Source organism: Carassius gibelio, chromosome B15 (assembly GCF_023724105.1).
Source record: "Carassius gibelio isolate Cgi1373 ecotype wild population from Czech Republic chromosome B15, carGib1.2-hapl.c, whole genome shotgun sequence".
Classification (NCBI taxonomy): domain Eukaryota; kingdom Metazoa; phylum Chordata; class Actinopteri; order Cypriniformes; family Cyprinidae; genus Carassius; species Carassius gibelio.
In genome coordinates this window covers 1,823,284-1,840,783 of record NC_068410.1, presented here as the reverse complement: position 1 = coordinate 1,840,783, position 17,500 = coordinate 1,823,284, and the positions used below count along the sequence as shown (strand labels likewise).

General features: G+C 30.7%; 3 protein-coding genes across 4 annotated transcripts in view; 2 read left to right on the top strand and 1 right to left on the bottom strand.

Moving 5' to 3' along the window:
- Positions 1-4,301, top strand: part of LOC127972154 (endothelin-converting enzyme-like 1) — a 31,430-nt gene extending 27,129 nt beyond the window's left edge. The window contains exons 16-19 of the mRNA XM_052575470.1: positions 111-176; positions 1,269-1,364; positions 1,634-1,710; positions 3,071-4,301. Coding sequence (XP_052431430.1) covers positions 111-176; positions 1,269-1,364; positions 1,634-1,710; positions 3,071-3,170 — 339 coding nt within the window. The 3' untranslated portion in view covers positions 3,171-4,301. The remainder of the gene's footprint in view (positions 1-110; positions 177-1,268; positions 1,365-1,633; positions 1,711-3,070) is intronic.
- Positions 4,302-4,866: 565 nt separating this feature from the next.
- LOC127972125 (centrosomal protein of 57 kDa) lies at positions 4,867-14,948 on the top strand. Of its 2 annotated transcripts, XM_052575433.1 has the most exons (11): positions 4,871-5,045; positions 6,134-6,287; positions 7,324-7,446; positions 8,423-8,544; positions 8,633-8,836; positions 9,441-9,539; positions 11,907-11,969; positions 12,242-12,465; positions 13,271-13,415; positions 13,656-13,796; positions 14,111-14,948. In XM_052575433.1, exons 1-10 carry the CDS (start codon positions 5,007-5,009, stop codon positions 13,764-13,766), a joined length of 1,284 nt encoding a protein of 427 aa, XP_052431393.1. In that variant the 5' UTR covers positions 4,871-5,006; the 3' UTR covers positions 13,767-13,796; positions 14,111-14,948. The 2 variants fall into 2 exon arrangements, 1 of the variants encoding a protein (XP_052431393.1); XR_008157003.1 differs by lacking the exon at positions 14,111-14,948 and having other exon boundaries at positions 4,867-5,045; positions 13,278-13,415.
- Positions 14,949-15,831: 883 nt separating this feature from the next.
- Positions 15,832-17,500, bottom strand: part of LOC127973129 (cGMP-dependent 3',5'-cyclic phosphodiesterase) — a 34,686-nt gene continuing 33,017 nt past the window's right edge. The window contains exon 28 of the mRNA XM_052577204.1: positions 15,832-17,500. This exon is cut by the window's right edge and continues 572 nt beyond it. The gene's annotated coding sequence lies outside the window, so the exon portion shown is untranslated.

The window sequence follows — 17,500 nt, the reverse complement described above, 5'->3', positions numbered from 1 at the left end:
TCCTAAAATGATACAAAAACAAGAACACACAATATACATTGTGTGTGTGTGTGTGTGTGTGTGTGTGTGTGTGTGTGTGTGTGTGTGTGTGTGTGTGTGTGTGTGTGTAGGTTAACGGGCGTCTTACACTGGGCGAGAACATTGCTGATCTGGGTGGACTGAAGTTATCTTATAATGTGAGTTTTTTCACTTTCTACCTTGAAACGTTCAATAAAACACCAGTTTTTCAACTTGACAACTTGCTTTAAAACTTTAAAGCAATTCTTTAAAGTTAAAGTTTCTATATTAAACAATAAAAAAAATGTTTATCAATGTTTGCAGAGACTAAAAGTCAATTCAAGTCACCTTTTTCCTGTAGTGCTTTATAAAGATTGTTTCAACTCTGAAAATGTTTTATTTTTGTCATTTTCCAGATCAAATATCTAAATATCCTTATCTCAGGATCAAAATGACTTAAGATATTATGTCTTATTTCATGAAAAATTTATAAAAATCGCAACTCTCTTTTGTAAAGATGTAACATTCCACTGAAGGAGAGTATAGTCGAACCCAAGTACAGCTTTATTAAATGCAAACGTGAGCACATACAAAAAAACGAACAAAGACTTGGCTAGACTTGGAACACAACATAAACATGAAACTCATCAACAGAGGATAACACAAACAAAGCTAGACAAGGTACCATGGCAAAATTAGGGCGATATATAATTAAATAAAAAATGTCACATGACATAAAACAAACAGACAAAACCGAACAAGCAACCACATGACAAGACAATCAACCAATGAAACATAAACTAAGGAGCCAATGCCAAAAACACAAGAGCGCTCAAGGAATCACATGACAAAGAACATGACCGAGGAAAAACTACAAAATAAAAGACATGAAAACAATGAACATGAAACACAACACATTACAAAATACAACACTGAAAGCATAAAAAAACAAGGGATAAAAAAGTTTTAGAAATATAAGTTTACAGTAAAGAAAATGTACTGTATACTAAAATATATATCATAAATATTTTATATAATTTACAAAATATTTAGGAATTTAAAATCACTGTAAAATCAAAGCCATGTGTCTAATCTAGTTATATTGCAAATTTGAAGTTGACATCACGAAAATGAGACTTTTAGGTGCTATACTGAAATTAGCCACTGGGTGTCACCCAGACTCCTCTGAATCTTTCACATTGCATAACATGTTTATCCAGCATAGTTTCATTGGATCATCAGTGAATGGAGATTTGTTTTCCGGTGTGCAGGCGTATCAGAAGTGGGTTCGTGAACACGGCCCAGAGCGTCCTCTGCCCGGACTCAAATACACACACGAGCAACTCTTCTTCATCGCGTTTGCTCAGGTAAAACAGTTCATACAGCATTAGTTAACAGTGCTGGGGAAAGTTACTTTACAAAGTAATGCATTACAATATTGCATTTCAAATAAATAATCATGTTACATAGTTACTTTTTATGGAAAGTAATGCATTATGCTACTTTTGTGTTACTTTCAAAAATAGTATTCTGATTACACAACTCGCTTGCAACGCATTACCCCCAGCCCTGTTAGTTAATTCTGGTTCAGTCTTATTCTGCTGCTCTGAAATGTTTTTTACACATTGCATCACAGAACTGGTGTATGAAGAGACGATCGCAGTCGATTTACCTGCAGCTGCTGACGGATAAACACGCACCTGAGCATTACAGGTAATAAACAGCAAACACAATTAATATTCCTCATTAGAAACAGTTCATAAGTCAAACATTACTATTACAATCCAAGCTCTATCTAGAAACCGATTTGCTGGTAACTATAATATAATGTCATTCTTTGGTTGTTGTGTTTTTGCACAATGCTTAACGGCTCATTAATTCTGTATGTTGAAATAATTAGATATATTGTTACATGTTGGCATGTGTTTTTAATCTTTTAGAAGAAATAATTAGCCATCTTTTTTTATGTATGATACTGAAATATTATTATTATATTATTATAATATTTTTTATGATTTTATAAACATTTTGAATTATTTTTATTAATATTTTATTATATTTTTTAAATATTTTTATTTTCCATTTTAAATCTATACATTTAGTTCTAGATTTTTTTTAATTATATTATATTATATTATATTATATTATATTATATTATATTATATTATATTATATTATATTATATTATATTATATTATATTTCCATTTTAGGTTGTGTTTCTGACATTATTATTAATTCATTTTAATTAATTTTTATTTTAGTTTATTTAAGTATCACTGAGAATATTGTAGTTTGTATTAATATTTTGAATTATTTTTATTAATATTTTATAATATTTGTAAAATATTTTTATTTTCCATTTTAAATCTTTACATTTAGTTCTAGAGTTTTTTTTGTGTGTTTCTTTAACTTATTTTATATTATATTATATTATATTATATTTTAATGTGCCTATAATGTGTATTTATTTATTTTTATTTCCATTTTAGGTTATTTTAGTAAATTTGAATTTAATTATTCTAAATTTAGCCATCTTTTTCATATATGATACTGAAATATTACCTATGTTTTTAAGTATCACTGAGAATATTATAGATTTTATTAATATTTTGAATTATTTTCATTAATATTTTATAATATTTTTTAAATATTTTTATTTTCCATTTTAAATCTTTACATTTAGTTCTAGATTTTTGTGTGTGTTTCTTTATATTATATTATATTATATTATATTATATTATATTATATTATATTATATTATATTATATTATATTATATTATATTATATTATATTATTTTTTAATGTGCCTAAAAAGTTTATTTATCTTTATTTCCATTTTAGGTTGTGTTTCTGGCATTATTAGGAATTTAATTTAACATCGTTTACGAAATTAACTACTAAATAAAAAGGAGACATTTGTAACTGGCTGAAATAAATGCAATCCGAGCGTTTTGTTATATTTTATTTTTTTAAGTTAACATTTTTTTTTTTTTTTTTTAGCTTTGGTTTTCAGTATCTGTGAACATGATATTTATGCTGATATTTGAATGTCTCCTGTGGTCTGTCTGCAGGGTGATCGGCAGCGTGTCTCAGTTCGAGGAGTTCGGTCGTGTGTTTCACTGTCCCAGAGGGTCACCCATGCACCCGGTCAACAAATGTGCCGTCTGGTGACCTTTAACCCCTGAGCGTCTCCTCATCGCCCTCGTTTCCATGACGAACCACTCCGAGCTGCTCGCACGCCGTTTGATGTTTACAGCATTTTAGTGATCAGAAATCACCTCGACACGCACCATATCTCACACCCATCTCTCTTTAAAATCTTTATTTTTATATTCGGATGCAGAGCGTGTCGAACCAGGCGTGATGAGGTGTGTGTGTGTGTGTGTGTGTGTGTGTGAGACGGTGCTGTACTGTAGGCATGTTGATGTTTTGATATGAAGTGTTTTGTCAGACATGTTCAGTGTTTTTCAAGAAGAATCAGCTGCTGAAGTGACCGTCGTCCGCCTGACGGAGGAGAAGACTCATAATATTTCACGTTACCTCTGTATGTTTCTGCTTTTGAAGACAACAATACATTGTATGAGTCAAAATTATATATTTCTCTTTTATGCCAAAAATCATCAGGATAGTAAGTAAAGATCATGTTCATGAAGATATTTAGTAAACTTCCTACCGTAAATATATCAAAACGTAATGTTTGATTAGTAATATGCATTGCTAAGAACTTCATCTGAACAACTTTAAAGATGATTTTCTCAATGTTTAGATTTGTTAGATCGTCCAGATCTAAAGCAGACTGATTTTGTCTTCTTCAGCACCTCAGATGCATCATGTGTCACCTTCATGTTGTTTCCCGCTCAGGACAGAGACCCCAATGCATTCTGGGATAATGAGCAGAATATTTGAGACAGATGACAACTTATTTTTGAGATGCAAATAAGAGTTTATGTTCCTGAAGTGATTATGGGATCTTTATTTTTGAGTTTTGCGATGATCTTCTGCACTTAAAAATAACCCAACATTTCTGTCAAATCCAAACATTTAATGCAACTGCAGCCTCTCCAGTGTGAAGAAATTAACACATGTTTGCCCATAGAAAATGAAAGAGTAACTTTGTGCAGATGAATTATATGAGAGTAAAAAATAAAAAAAAAATAAAAAACGAAAATGTACAGGTCAAGCATAGCATGTTTGCTGTTAAAATGTTCGAAAACATACAAAACACACAAAACAGGATTTTTCCTCAAAATGCTGAATTCTCCATTAACCGTTTTTGGAATAAAACAAAATCATATGCAACAACTGAGATCTTTGTCTTTTTTCTTTATATATATATATATATATATATATATATATATATATATATATATATATATATATATATATATATATATATATATATATATATATATATATATAAATGACAGATAGAAGTTAACCAGTATTTACGTGTTGAATGAAAATACAAATATTGGGACTTTTAACTTTTTTTCCGTCAGTCGCAAAGCAACATTCAAGACATAGCAACATGTGTGTGTTCATTTCTATGTGATAGTCCATTATATAATGTATTATTTAGAACAGTACGTATGTGAAATATATCGAATGAACAGTTTACTACAAATTCTGAAGCAGATACACAAATAAACAAATATCTATGAAATCTGATGCGCGTTGGATGTTCCGTAAGACATACGTGTATTTAATCTATTTTATATGTGTTTTTTTTTATTGAACTAATAAAATTTTATAAATCAATTTTTTTACACGATTATAACACTGTTAAGTCAATAACATAAACATTATAGATTAAGTTAAAATATTATAGATTCGAGACTTTTATTGAGTATTTTACAGCCCGGATGTTGTCATCGCCGACTTCACATCCTTCACAATGTTTTGTTTCCTGTTTGCGCCAAACATCAAATTTACAGCAAACAGAACTAAAGTTCATAACGTGTGAGTGTACTTTAATTAAATATGATTTAAGATTAAACCCGAGCTTTAATGGACTCGAGCTCAAAACCCTCTGCGAGACGAGAAAAGGTAAGTTATAATATCGCCAACATTCACACATTTTCAACAGCTTTTACGTTAAAACAGATAATATTAATAAATAAACATTACACGTTATATATTTAAATTAGAATAATTTTGTTTTCATTAAAAATCGTGTATTGAGATGAACGCTGTGTTTGAATTAATGAGAATTTAAATAAAACTGTAATAATATTATAATAAACCTAGCTGATGATCATGATCACTTCGCGTTTCTGGTCACTTCTGCTGCTTTAAATGCGGATTTGTGGCTTTTAAACTGGGTTTAAAAATCGATTCTAAACCTAGAAGAGTTTTAAACAAAACATACTTTTTAAAGTTATATTTAGTTGTATTCGAGTAACAGAGTAAACATACAGAACTTTGTTAATGTGAGATAAAGTACAAGTATATACACATGAACAGAAAAATAAATATATTAATATATATATATATATATATATATATATATATATAAATAAGATTCCATTCATTGAAAGCTTTAGATAAGCCTGTTTCGTAAAAAAAAAAAAAAAAAATTAAGATTATAAATGAAAAAAATGATGCTTTTTATGTTGTCCTTGTATTGCGAATGTAAAACTTTTTATAATAATTAAGATTAAATATGTAATTTTGTTATTCAGAAAAGCTGGAGTTTTGTTCATAAAACAAAAATAATGTATAAGCACTAAATATAAAACCTTTAAAACTGTAAGAAAAAAAACCTGAATGTTAATTTAATTAATATCTCTCTCTCTTGCTCTCTATTTTTCTTTTCATTTTAATCAATCCAAAATGAGAAACAGAAAGGCCAATAAAAATACATGCATGTAAAAATATAGTCTATGGGAAGTTTTTGTGCTTTAGAAAACACTGTTTGCATTCACAATTAAAAAAGCCAATACATAAAAAACTAAAACAATATATGTCATTTATGCTAAACTGTATATGCATTACATCAGAATTGACTAGACTGACTAATGGCATATTATTTATATCATTTCTAGCACTTTCTAGTTTCTATTATCTGGTCTCATTTGTTTTATTCAAACAATTTTATCAGCATTTTAATTTAGTGTTTGTGCTGTGTGTCGCAGGAGAGTGTGACAGCGCCCCTCAGAGGACGACCGAAGTCTGACAGCGGCTCACTGACCTCCCACACGGAGTATCCCTCGAGACCTTCCTTCACTAACACACCCCTGACCTTCACTAACAGAGCCGTCAGAGCCTTTCCTGAGAGCAGCGGAGCAGGTGCACACACACACACACACCTGTGACACCTGAGATCTCACACACTCAGATGCAGTGATGACACGAGACTCTGAGAGTGATTGACAGCTGATTGCTCATGAATAATTCAGTGTTTCAGCTCATAATAATGACCTTGTGGCATTTGAAATTTTTAATTAGTTTAGTTTAGTTAAAATTTTCAGGCATATTTTGACAGTATAAAATAATAATAATAATTAATTAATTTTATTTAAGTTAAAATGCAGTGTGACTTGACCCTGAAAGTTAAAATTGAGCAGCAGAGATGTGTTGAATTCAGAAACTCATAAATAATTAATTGCAGGTTGTTATTATTATACTAAAACCAAAAGCCTAAAAATTACTTGAAATAAATGTTTATGTTACAGTTAACATTTATTTAAAAAAAATTGCATTATTTCATTTCAAGTATTTTTATTTATGTTTTACGTACATATGTTTTTAATATAAATGTAAACTGACTTTATTTAGGCAAAGTATTTATTATTTTCATTTAAATAAACTTTATGTACTATAATAAACAACAAAAAACATGTTATTTAAAATAATGATGGAAAATATGAAAATAAAACTATTTTAAAAAGACTATATTAGTGTCTCAGTGACACACACACACACACAAAAAAGTAATATTGATATGCAATAATAGCTAAAGTAAACTCTTATTAAACTATTTGAACACAAAATGATGATATAAAAATAAAAATAAAACTTTTTGTAATATTAATAAAATCTAAAATCTATAATAGAGACAAATTTCTGCTCGGGATCAGAGGTTTGGCGATGAAATATTCACAAAACTTATTTCTGAATATTTGTTGTAGAGCACCACCTGCTGGAGAGTTTAGATGCAGTCACTTGCAATTAACATCTCTCCTCTTCAAGACTTGTGTATGTAAATGAGCTCTCGTCTGATTGGCTGAGTTTTTCATATGTGAATGCTGTTTTGATTTGTGATGTGTGCATTGGGCCAGTGTGAGCTAGATGCAGAACTCCTTGAACTGCTGTGTTTTTGCAGAAATCCTCTCCGCGCTGAAGAACCTGCAGGAGAAGATCCGTCGTTTGGAGCTGGAGCGATGTGACGCTCAGCAGAAGCTCCAGACCGTCTCCACACACTCGGACCACACACACACAAACCACGGTGAGCGGGTGCTTCGCTCTGCACATTTCAATACAGATACATCTGGGGAATACATCAAGCGATTCTTCTTAAAGGGGCAGACAGACACAGGAAGTGCTCATCATAGCAAGATTCAAGCATTGTTCAAAATAAGTACAAGCTAGACAGAGAAAGACGAAAGAGAAAGGAGTTTAAAAAAAAAATGTAAGGATGAAGTCAGATAGTGACGAAAGAGAAAGAGTTATAAGAGCTTTGTGTCGTAACCTTTAAATAGAAATTTTAGTAACGATGTGCTTTTTAAATTTGTATTACTTTTCTAATATATATTAAATATTTTTAAAATATAATAAATAGTTATTTATAGCTTTAATGTATTTTTATTTTAGTTTCAGTTTAAAAATTTTGTTAATTTTAGTTTAACTTCAAATTAAGTTTTTTTTGTTACATTTCTATTTTTCAAAAAAGAAATATATATATTTTTTCATATTAATAAGCATTTATATTTTACAATACATTTTAGAGTCAGTTTATGAATTTTGTTATGTGGCATTTTTATTAATTCTTATAGGGTTTTTTTTGCTATTAATTTTATGTTTTTTTTTTAAGCTAAATAAATCATTGACATAATATTATATTATTATTATTATTATTATTATATGTAACTTCAGCTTGGTTATTTTATTTCAGTTACTTGGGCAACATTTCAAATGTTTTCATGTAAAACATTGTACTCTTATTTTGTAAATCTTTTATATTATAATCCTTTTTTAGAATTATTTTTAATTATATACTATTATTTGTATATTTTTATTTTTATTTTTTCAGTATTGGTTTAGTAATTTTAGTTGCCAAGGAAACATTTTGTCTTTCATATAATGTTTTTTTTTTTTTTTGTCGAAAATTTTTTTAAAGCTTTTAGGTTACCACTATTGACACGTATCTTTATTCCCAGCCTTTAATTTCCAGTAAATGTAGAGTAAAATGTCTGTGTGTGTAGATCTGCTCTCTCAGCTGTCTGCGGCCGAGACTCGATGCTCACGCTTGGAGAAACAGTTGGAGCACATGAGGAAGACTGTGAGAAACACTGAATCAGACAGAAGCGCTGTGCTGCGCCGACAGGTGCGTCTCACACACACAGGACCTGCTACAACAGGTGTGTGTGTGTGTGTGTGTGTGTTTGTGTTAATATCCCGTGTGTGTTGTGCAGGTGTCTCTGGAGCGTCTGGGTTCAGCGGATCGGACTGATGTTCAGCTGAAGCTGCAGAAGCTGCAGAAGCTGGATCTTCTGGAGCAGGAGTATCACCGGCTGACGGAGACTCAAAGCTCCACTGAGAGGAAGATCAGACAGCTGGAGAGGAAACTACAGGAAGAGGAACATCAGAGGAAACTGGTGCAGGACAAAGCAGCTCAGGTTCGTCTCTCTGGAACAATAAATCCATGCATCGCGCATAGATTAATGATTCCTTGGGATGTAACAATATCCAAATCTCACGATACGATAATATCGTATATTATCGGTATTTATTGTGATATAAAAAAATATATATATATAACAATTTTGTACATTTTAAAGTTAAATTATGCTATCTAATGCACTTTGAGAGTTCAAAATTAAGAGCTGCAACCCATGTTCTTAACTTAGAATAATTTAATATTTCTTTCCTAATTTCTACACTTGAAGCGATATTTTATGAGCTTTTTTTTTTTTTTTTGATAACTCGCAACCCCTCACCCGCAGCTTTAAGGAAGTCATAAAAGCATAAAAGCCAAGGTGCAAGTACATTAAACCAGTTACAAGACTTCTTCGTGAGCATTTGAGGTGTGTGCGGTTAAAAACCAGCCTACAGCGCCATCTGCTGTTAGAAACTAAGCGCAGATTCGATTCTAGAAGAGAATTTCGATGCATTTAAAAAATCTCAATCAATCCACGAATCTCGATGCATTGATTTATTGTCCCAGCCCTACTGTCTGTCTGTCTGTATGATGTTAACTGTGTCTATCTGTTCTGTGGTCAGTTGCAGACGGGTCTAGAAGCCAATCGTCTGCTCATCCAGTCAGTGTCTCCACGTCCACACAAATCCAGCAGAAACAACCCAAAGAAGCTCACAGCAAAGGTAAACCAGCACTGATTCCTCTTATGCATTTACTTAATACAACTGATTAAGAGGTGGGGATATAATGATATCAGCTGCAGTAAGAAATAATATCGCAATATAGTAATCCTGCTTGAAATCTCAGATATTACTAATTTGAGAATAATACCCTCTTGTATAAAACAAAACCAACCAATATTTCAATCTCGTAATAAAAACAGCTGGTATTTAAATCTTATAATTGAAAAAAAAGCTACTGATTTTTTTCTTTTTCTTTTTATTTCATAGTTGAACTAAATTGGCTTAAATCTCATAATAGAATAAAACAGACTAATATTTCAATCTCATAATATAACATAACTCACTGATATTTTAGTTTTGTAATAGAACAAAATTTGACAATATTTCAATCTTATAATACAACAAAACTGATGATTTCAATGCCGTTATAGAACTAAATGAACTGTATGTAACAGAAAATTACCAACCGATAATTACATTTCGTAATAGAACAAAACAATAACTTTAATTGAACAAAACTGTAATCTTAAAATATTAGAAGATATTTAAAACAAAATGATATTTAAATTTTGTAACAGAACAAAACCAGATGACATTTCAATGTTGTTATAGGACCGATATTTCAACCGATATTTCAACCTCTTAATAAAATAAAATTGACTATTTTAGTTTTGTAATAGAACTATATAAAAAAATAAAGGTGATATTTAAATCTCGTAATTGAACTGAACCAACCAATATTTAATTGCTATAAAACAGAACTGGATGACATCTCATTGTTGTTCTAGAATCAAATTTAACCAGTTTTTAAATCTTGCAATAGAAAAAAAAAACTGACCGATATTTATATAAAATTAAATTAGTAAATAAACAGTACTTAAGTATTATAATAGAACACTACCGACCAATATTTTAATCTTGTAATAGAACCAAACTGACTTGTATTTGAATATTTTAATAGAACAAAATCCTATATTTACATTTTGTAACAAAACCAGATGACATTGTAGTCGTTATAGATCAATGTCAGTGTCATTACAGAACAAAACCAACCAATATTTAATTTTTGTAATCTAGAACAAAAGCTACTGATATTTCAATGTAGGACAAAACTGACCAATATTTAAAACTTTTATACCACAAAATAGATTACATTTCAATGTTGTTATTAGAACCAAATCAACCGATATTTCAATCTCATAATAAAACAAAATTCACCGATATTTCAGTTTTGTAATAGAACAAAATTGGGTGATATTGAAAGGTTGTGATAGATCAAAACTGACAGATTTCTTTGTCGTTATAGAACTAAATGAACCATATTTACATTTTGTAATAGAAACATACTGACCGATTTTAACATTTCCTAATAGAACAAAACCAAGTGATCTTTAAATATTTTATTAGAACAAAACAAACTGATGTTTGTATTTTAAAATTTAAACTGATATTTAAATTTTGTAACCGAACAAAACCAGATGACATTTCAGTGTTGTTATAGAACCAAATCAACCGATATTTCAATCTTGTAATACAACAAAATAGATAATATTTCAGTGTTGTCATAGAACCAAATCAACCGATATTTCAATTTAGTAATACAACAAAATATATTATATTTCAGTGTTGTTATAGAACCAATTCAACCGATATTTCAATTTAGTAATACAACAAAATAGATAATATTTCAGTGTTGTCATAGAACCAAATCAACCGATGTTTCAATTTAGTAATACAACAAAATAGATAATATTTCAGTGTTGTCATAGAACCAAATCAACCGATATTTCAATTTAGTAATACAACAAAATAGATAATATTTCAGTGTTGTTATAGAACCAAATCAAACAATATTTCAATTTAGTAATACAACAAAATAGATTATATTTCAGTGTTGTTATAGAACCAAATCAACCGATGTTTCAATTTAGTAATACAACAAAATAGATAATATTTCAGTGTTGTCATAGAACCAAATCAACCGATATTTCAATTTAGTAATACAACAAAATAGATAATATTTCAGTGTTGTCATAGAACCAAATCAACCGATGTTTCAATTTAGTAATACAACAAAATAGATAATATTTCAGTGTTGTCATAGAACCAAATCAACCGATATTACAATTTAGTAATACAACAAAATAGATTATATTTCAATGTTGTTATAGAACCAAATCAACCGATATTTCAATCTCATTATGGGATAAAACCAACCGATATTTCAATAATGTTAAAGAACAAAACCAACTGACATTTAATTTTTGTTATATAGATAATTAATCTCATAATAGACAAAAAGGCTGACATATCAGTAAAGCATCTCGGATGATCTGCTCATGTGTGTAATCTCCTGTGTTTCTGCAGAGAAATCCGTCACAGCCGCATTACAGACTCAGTCTGGGAGACGTGCCGTTTGTGACCGGGACGGTAAAGACACAAACACAGTGTTTTATACTATAACATTTGATTTTATTACAATGTTAATCATGGGTTTTTGCACCGAAAACAATTGCAAATTAGTTTTTCATGATCATTTCTGACCCTTACACTGTCACTAGCATTTGAAGTTATTATTATTTCCTGTACAAAGTGACAAAGCATGTTTGATATGGAGCAGTATTGTGGATGTTCACGAGTCTGTGTGTGTGTGTGTGTGTGTGTGTGTGTGTGTGTGTGTGTGTGTGTGTGTGTGTCTTCAGTCGACAGGCTCGAGTCACTCCGTGCGAGCAAACGTCCAGCATGTCCTTCATCTCATGAAGCAGCATCATCCTCAGCTGTGTAACGAGCGAGTGCTGGGACACGCCCCCTCCACCAATCACAGCGCTCGCCAGGCCAGCAGTAGCTCCTCCTCTTCCTCTTCCTGTGGCGAGGAGCTGTCAGAGCTGCTGCTGACGCTGCAGGACGAGTTTGGACGAATGAGCTTGTGAGGATTATTCTTCATCTTTCATTGTATTAGTTTCCATCCTCTCTTTGACCAGTGTTAGTATCGTTAGCTAAAACTAAAAATGTTGCATTGAAATAAATTTGAACTAAAATAAAATATTTTTAAAAAGTTTTTTTTATTTCAGTTGCCAAGTCAACATTACATTTTTTTTTTGTTATTTTAATATCAATGACATATTATGATTTTTTTTTTTATTTTCCACGTTCATGTTAAATTTAGTTTAAAGTTTTAGTAATTTTTTTGTAAATGTGTGTTATTATTATTTTTACGTTTTTGTAATTTTTTTTATATCAGGCTAAACCAAATGAAAATGAGAAAAGTTTTAGAACTTGAAGTTCTAAAACTTACTAAATAAAAAAATTCAACAATTATTATAAATAATTAAAGTTAACGAAGTAACATAAAATAATAAACCTAACTAATAAACTGATGAAACAATTTTTTTTTATTAACACCTAAATATACAAATAAAAGTTAATTGAAAAAAAAAAACTACTTTAATGACACTAAAATAAAATTGTAGTCTTGCTTAAAGGGACAGTTTACCAAAAATGAATATTCTGTTAATAATTATTTTATGTAAACGAATAAAATAATTCAAATTGTTTTCACACTTCACATTTTAATGATATGAAATGATCGGCAAAGTGAATTTAATAATTACACATGCAACATTTGGATTTGGTTTGTGAAGGCGATGTTGCCAGCTTGTGTTTCTGAGTGAATCATTTTGTGAAGTATGTGTGTGTGTGTGTGTGTGTGTGTGTGTGTGTGTGTGTGTCAGCGAGCAGCAGGAATTGGCCAGACAGATCCAGTCGTGTGGTTCGAATCGCTTGCGGCAGGATTTGGAGCGAGAGATGGAGACGCTGATGAAGAGGATGGAGAATAAAGGAGAACAGATCGCTAAAGTCCGGCGACATCAAACTCAGGTAACACCGGCCCACATTTCAACTATACACTGGAAAAAAACAGTAAAATAGCTAAATATTATTGTAATCTAAAACATCTGTTTTCTGTGTGAATCTGTGTTAAAGTGTAATTTATTTCTGTGATGCTCCGCTGTATTTTCAGCATCATTCCTCCAGTCTTCAGTGTCACATGATCTTCAGAAATCAGAATAATATGATGATTCACTGCTCAAGAAACATTTCTGATTATTATTGTCACAGTGCGGTCAGCAGAGCGGCGGGCCGCTGAAGGTCAGAGACGGTGGAGACAGTCTGCGTCTGCTGAAAGACATGCGCTCGCTGCAGACCTCACTGCGCAGCTGGGAACACTGAGAGGGTCACACGAGCACGTCCAGGTCAAAGGTCAGCCCAAAATCAAAAGACAGATTCTTTTCATGACAATTTGTTGTTCTGTAATGCTGTTTGTGATTGATATATAAAATATATATTTATATATATATATATATGCATTCTAATCACTTAAATATATATCAATGCAGTGAAACCTATTTTTTGCATTAAAAAATTGGCTTAAATTTCTTAAAATATTGTTCCTAAAGTAGCCCTGATTTTGGTTTGTTTATGCAGAATATCGTTTATTTTATTAGTTTACTGGGTTTTACCCTTTGAGCTTCTTATTTGATCACTTTCTCTCTTTTTTTTTGGTTTGTTTTCAGAGTTTTTCCCGGAGGTTTGATTCGTTTGGAAAACATGATGTTCGATGGCGAGCCGAACACAATCTGATTCCTGGAGATGAGGCTCGCCCAAAAATCCTGAAACGCATCATATCAGCTGTTTTATTAGTGTTTTTCATGTTTTATTACATGAAGGGTTTATTATGTGTCGAGAATAAAGGACAAATGGTTGTTTCTACCTCAGATATTACCCAGAATTCTTGTGCAGCTCACTTTACAGTAAGATCTCGTTTCTTTACATTATTAAATGCATCAACTTGCAATCTGTAAATATATTTTTACAGCATCTATAAATGTTATTTAATTTTTTCTTATTTTGGTTTTCAGTGGATTAATATTAAGAGACGTACCTTTTTATCAATTATTTTATTTTTGTAATTTTAAAATTTTTTTATTTTTAGTTTATTTTTATTTTATTTATTTTCATATTAACTAATGACGTTAACTAATGTTAGCAAATGGAACCTTACTGTAAAGTGTTACTTTTTTAAACAAATCTGTTCAACATTCCAAAGATTCCATCATTTTTAGTTTTTAGTTTTTCTTTGGTAAAATGATTCGGTCTGTGTTATAATGTTTACATATTTCTGTCAGCAGTTATTCTGTTTGTTTCCGTGATAGAGTGCAATGTGAGTGGTTTAATGAATATAATGCATAAAAAATACCTATGATGGATTTTATTTGAATAGAGCAGTGATTTATTAAAGCTGCAGTTGATTTTAGTGTGTGATACGCTCAGACTCTTGCTTTGTGTGAGAATGACTTTAAATATGCTTGAAATATTTATTTTTACAGCACTGAATAAAAACCTAATTAATGATGTGTTTGTGATTTATTTTTTGTTTTAATTGAGACACCAAGAGTTTATTTTAATTAATACTTTTTTTATATACTCCTCGTTTTTGTCAGCACTTACTACTAAAAAAAGTTTGGTGTTAGTTGATGCATAACTTTTAATAGAAGCTTGATTTTAAAAATGTGTTTGTTAATGTTACAATAAATGCTGTATCATTAGCTACATTTAAAAATATTTTAATAGTTATAAGTAAAAATAATATTACTGTGTTTGACGATTTTTTTTTTTTTCATAACTTTTGAGGAGTTAGGGTAATTATTTCTGCAATTTAGGAGCAATTTCCAAGTGAAAGTTTTTTTTAATGTTAGTTAATGTTGAGAAACTTATCAAATTGATTTAAAAATGTATTCATAAATGTTCAAAATTAATAAATTCTGCAACAAATCATTAATTTTTACAGTATAAATTTTTTTTTGTAAAGTTGTAAACAGAAAAGATTATTGGACTTTATACTTTTTAAGTCTTTCTACTTTAAACTTTGACAATTGAGTCAATGTTTTATTTGAAGTTTCTTTTTAATAATTGTGAATTAGATACATTTTAATGTTAACAAAACTTGTTCTTCTTCTGATTAAAAAAAACACATTCCTGACTTATTTTTGAATACGTTGTACCATGTCTAGAAGATTTTGGTTTTACAAGGTTTGTATATTTTGAAATTAGATTCATAAATGCTCACCATTGTTAGCTCATGTTATCTGATGTCGTTGGTGATGTAGTCTTTCATTGTTCAAAATAAGTCTATTTTTCAACCTCAAATCTATGAACCTCAAACAAAAATAATCAATCCAGTCAGATTTCATAAACCCAACCCTTCAGTCGAGAGAAAAACTTCCAGAGAGCCGTCTTTGATTGGCACGAGAGAAGGTTTTATTCCAAACTGAAGAAAAACAATGTTATTTACCGTCACCTACAGGTACAAACGTGTACAAATACCAGAAAATAGATTCAGTAAATCAGTGTGTGTGTGTTAAAAAAAATCATTTAGAAATGGATGTTATTTACACGAGGCGATGCAAAAACCACTTGTTGCACAAGAAAACAATAGCATCATATCTGTAATAATTATAAACTTAAAATACAATGGAGGAATAGGAAACTATAAGAAAGCATTTCAATTATTTAAAGTGTTATATATATATATATATATATATATATATATATATATATATATATATATATTTTTTTTTTTTTTTCAAATACAGCAGGTCATAATTAATCTAAAATAAATAAATAAATAAAAATTAGCATGAAGACATGTTTTTAGGACCATTATATCATTGACATTTTTCATTATGACATTAATGAAAAAAAATATTACAATGATATTGGTCTTAAAAACAGGCTTAATATTTAATGCAACATTTTTTATCATAAAATTCAATGTAACTTATTTTATTCTTTTGATTTTGCTGTGAAATATGATGGAGTTTTAGTGAAATTCACCCTCCACTGCAGGTTAATATTAAACTGACATCAGGTTAAATCATAAAACTGACATCACTCTCGTTGTCTTCTGTTTCTTTGTGGCACTTACCGTCACAGCTGTGCAAACACACATGTACACACCGCAAACAGATATCTCTATATATCCATGTAGCTTCAGAACTCTACAGAGACAGGCCGAACGGTTTTATACATAGATCTCTTTTAAAGTCACTCAGGAAGGCAACGCAAACATTTGTAAGGCAAGATCCATTAGATGCACACATTCTGCCATCCTGAGAAAGAAAAGTGTGGGGCCGCGTAGCCCTTTAAAACACACAACTATATGTACAGAGCTTCAAACAGTCTCTCCACGTCTCTTTCAGAAGGTCTCCGGAGTCTGTGTGTGTTTCACGTCACACACGCGTGACTGAGACTTCCAACGATTGCTTTGGGTTTGGGATCTGGGGAATGGAGAAATGCTGTTGTGTCGGGTTTTTCTGAGTAAACAGGGAGAACTGACGTCTGCGGGGCGGAATCAGTAGATGAATTATCCAAGGATCTGTTTCGACTCACAATTTCTGTACGCCGAGGACGCAGAAAAGAAAACGGTGGCTTTGTTTTTTCTTGTAGGATTCAGTTAGCTTCTGCTCGGATGTGCAACAAAATAACTGCTAAAATAAAAATGGTACAAATGTAACATATGACAGCTGGAAAAAAAACACTGGGCTCCCAGAATTGTTGCAAGTTTTAAAAATGTAACATCTGAACGCTGGAATTCTTACAGGTTCTAGAAATGTAACTAACGCCAGGCTGCTGGAATTCTAAAAACTTGAGGTCTAAAAAAAAAGAAAAAAAAAAGTGACACTGGCTGCTGGAATTCTAAAAACTTGCCAGCTGGAATTGTTACAATGTCTAAAAAATAATAATAATAATAATAATAAAGTGACACTGGCTGCTGGAATTGTTACAAGTTGTAAAAATGTAACACCAAGCAGCAGGAAGTGTTCCACGCTCTAAAACTGTAACAACAGGCTTCTGGAATTGTTACAAGTTTCAGAAATGTAACACTGTAACAGCGGCCAGCTGGA

Bases quoted from the DNA above. Each gene is read 5' to 3' on its own strand.
- LOC127972125 (XM_052575433.1), top strand. From the start codon at position 5,007: ATGGACTCGAGCTCAAAACCCTCTGCGAGACGAGAAAAG. The intron at 7,447-8,422 runs GTGAGCGGGTGC...CTGTGTGTGTAG, and splicing joins CCACACACACACAAACCACG to ATCTGCTCTCTCAGCTGTCT. The intron at 12,466-13,270 runs GTGAGGATTATT...TGTGTGTGTCAG, and splicing joins GAGTTTGGACGAATGAGCTT to CGAGCAGCAGGAATTGGCCA.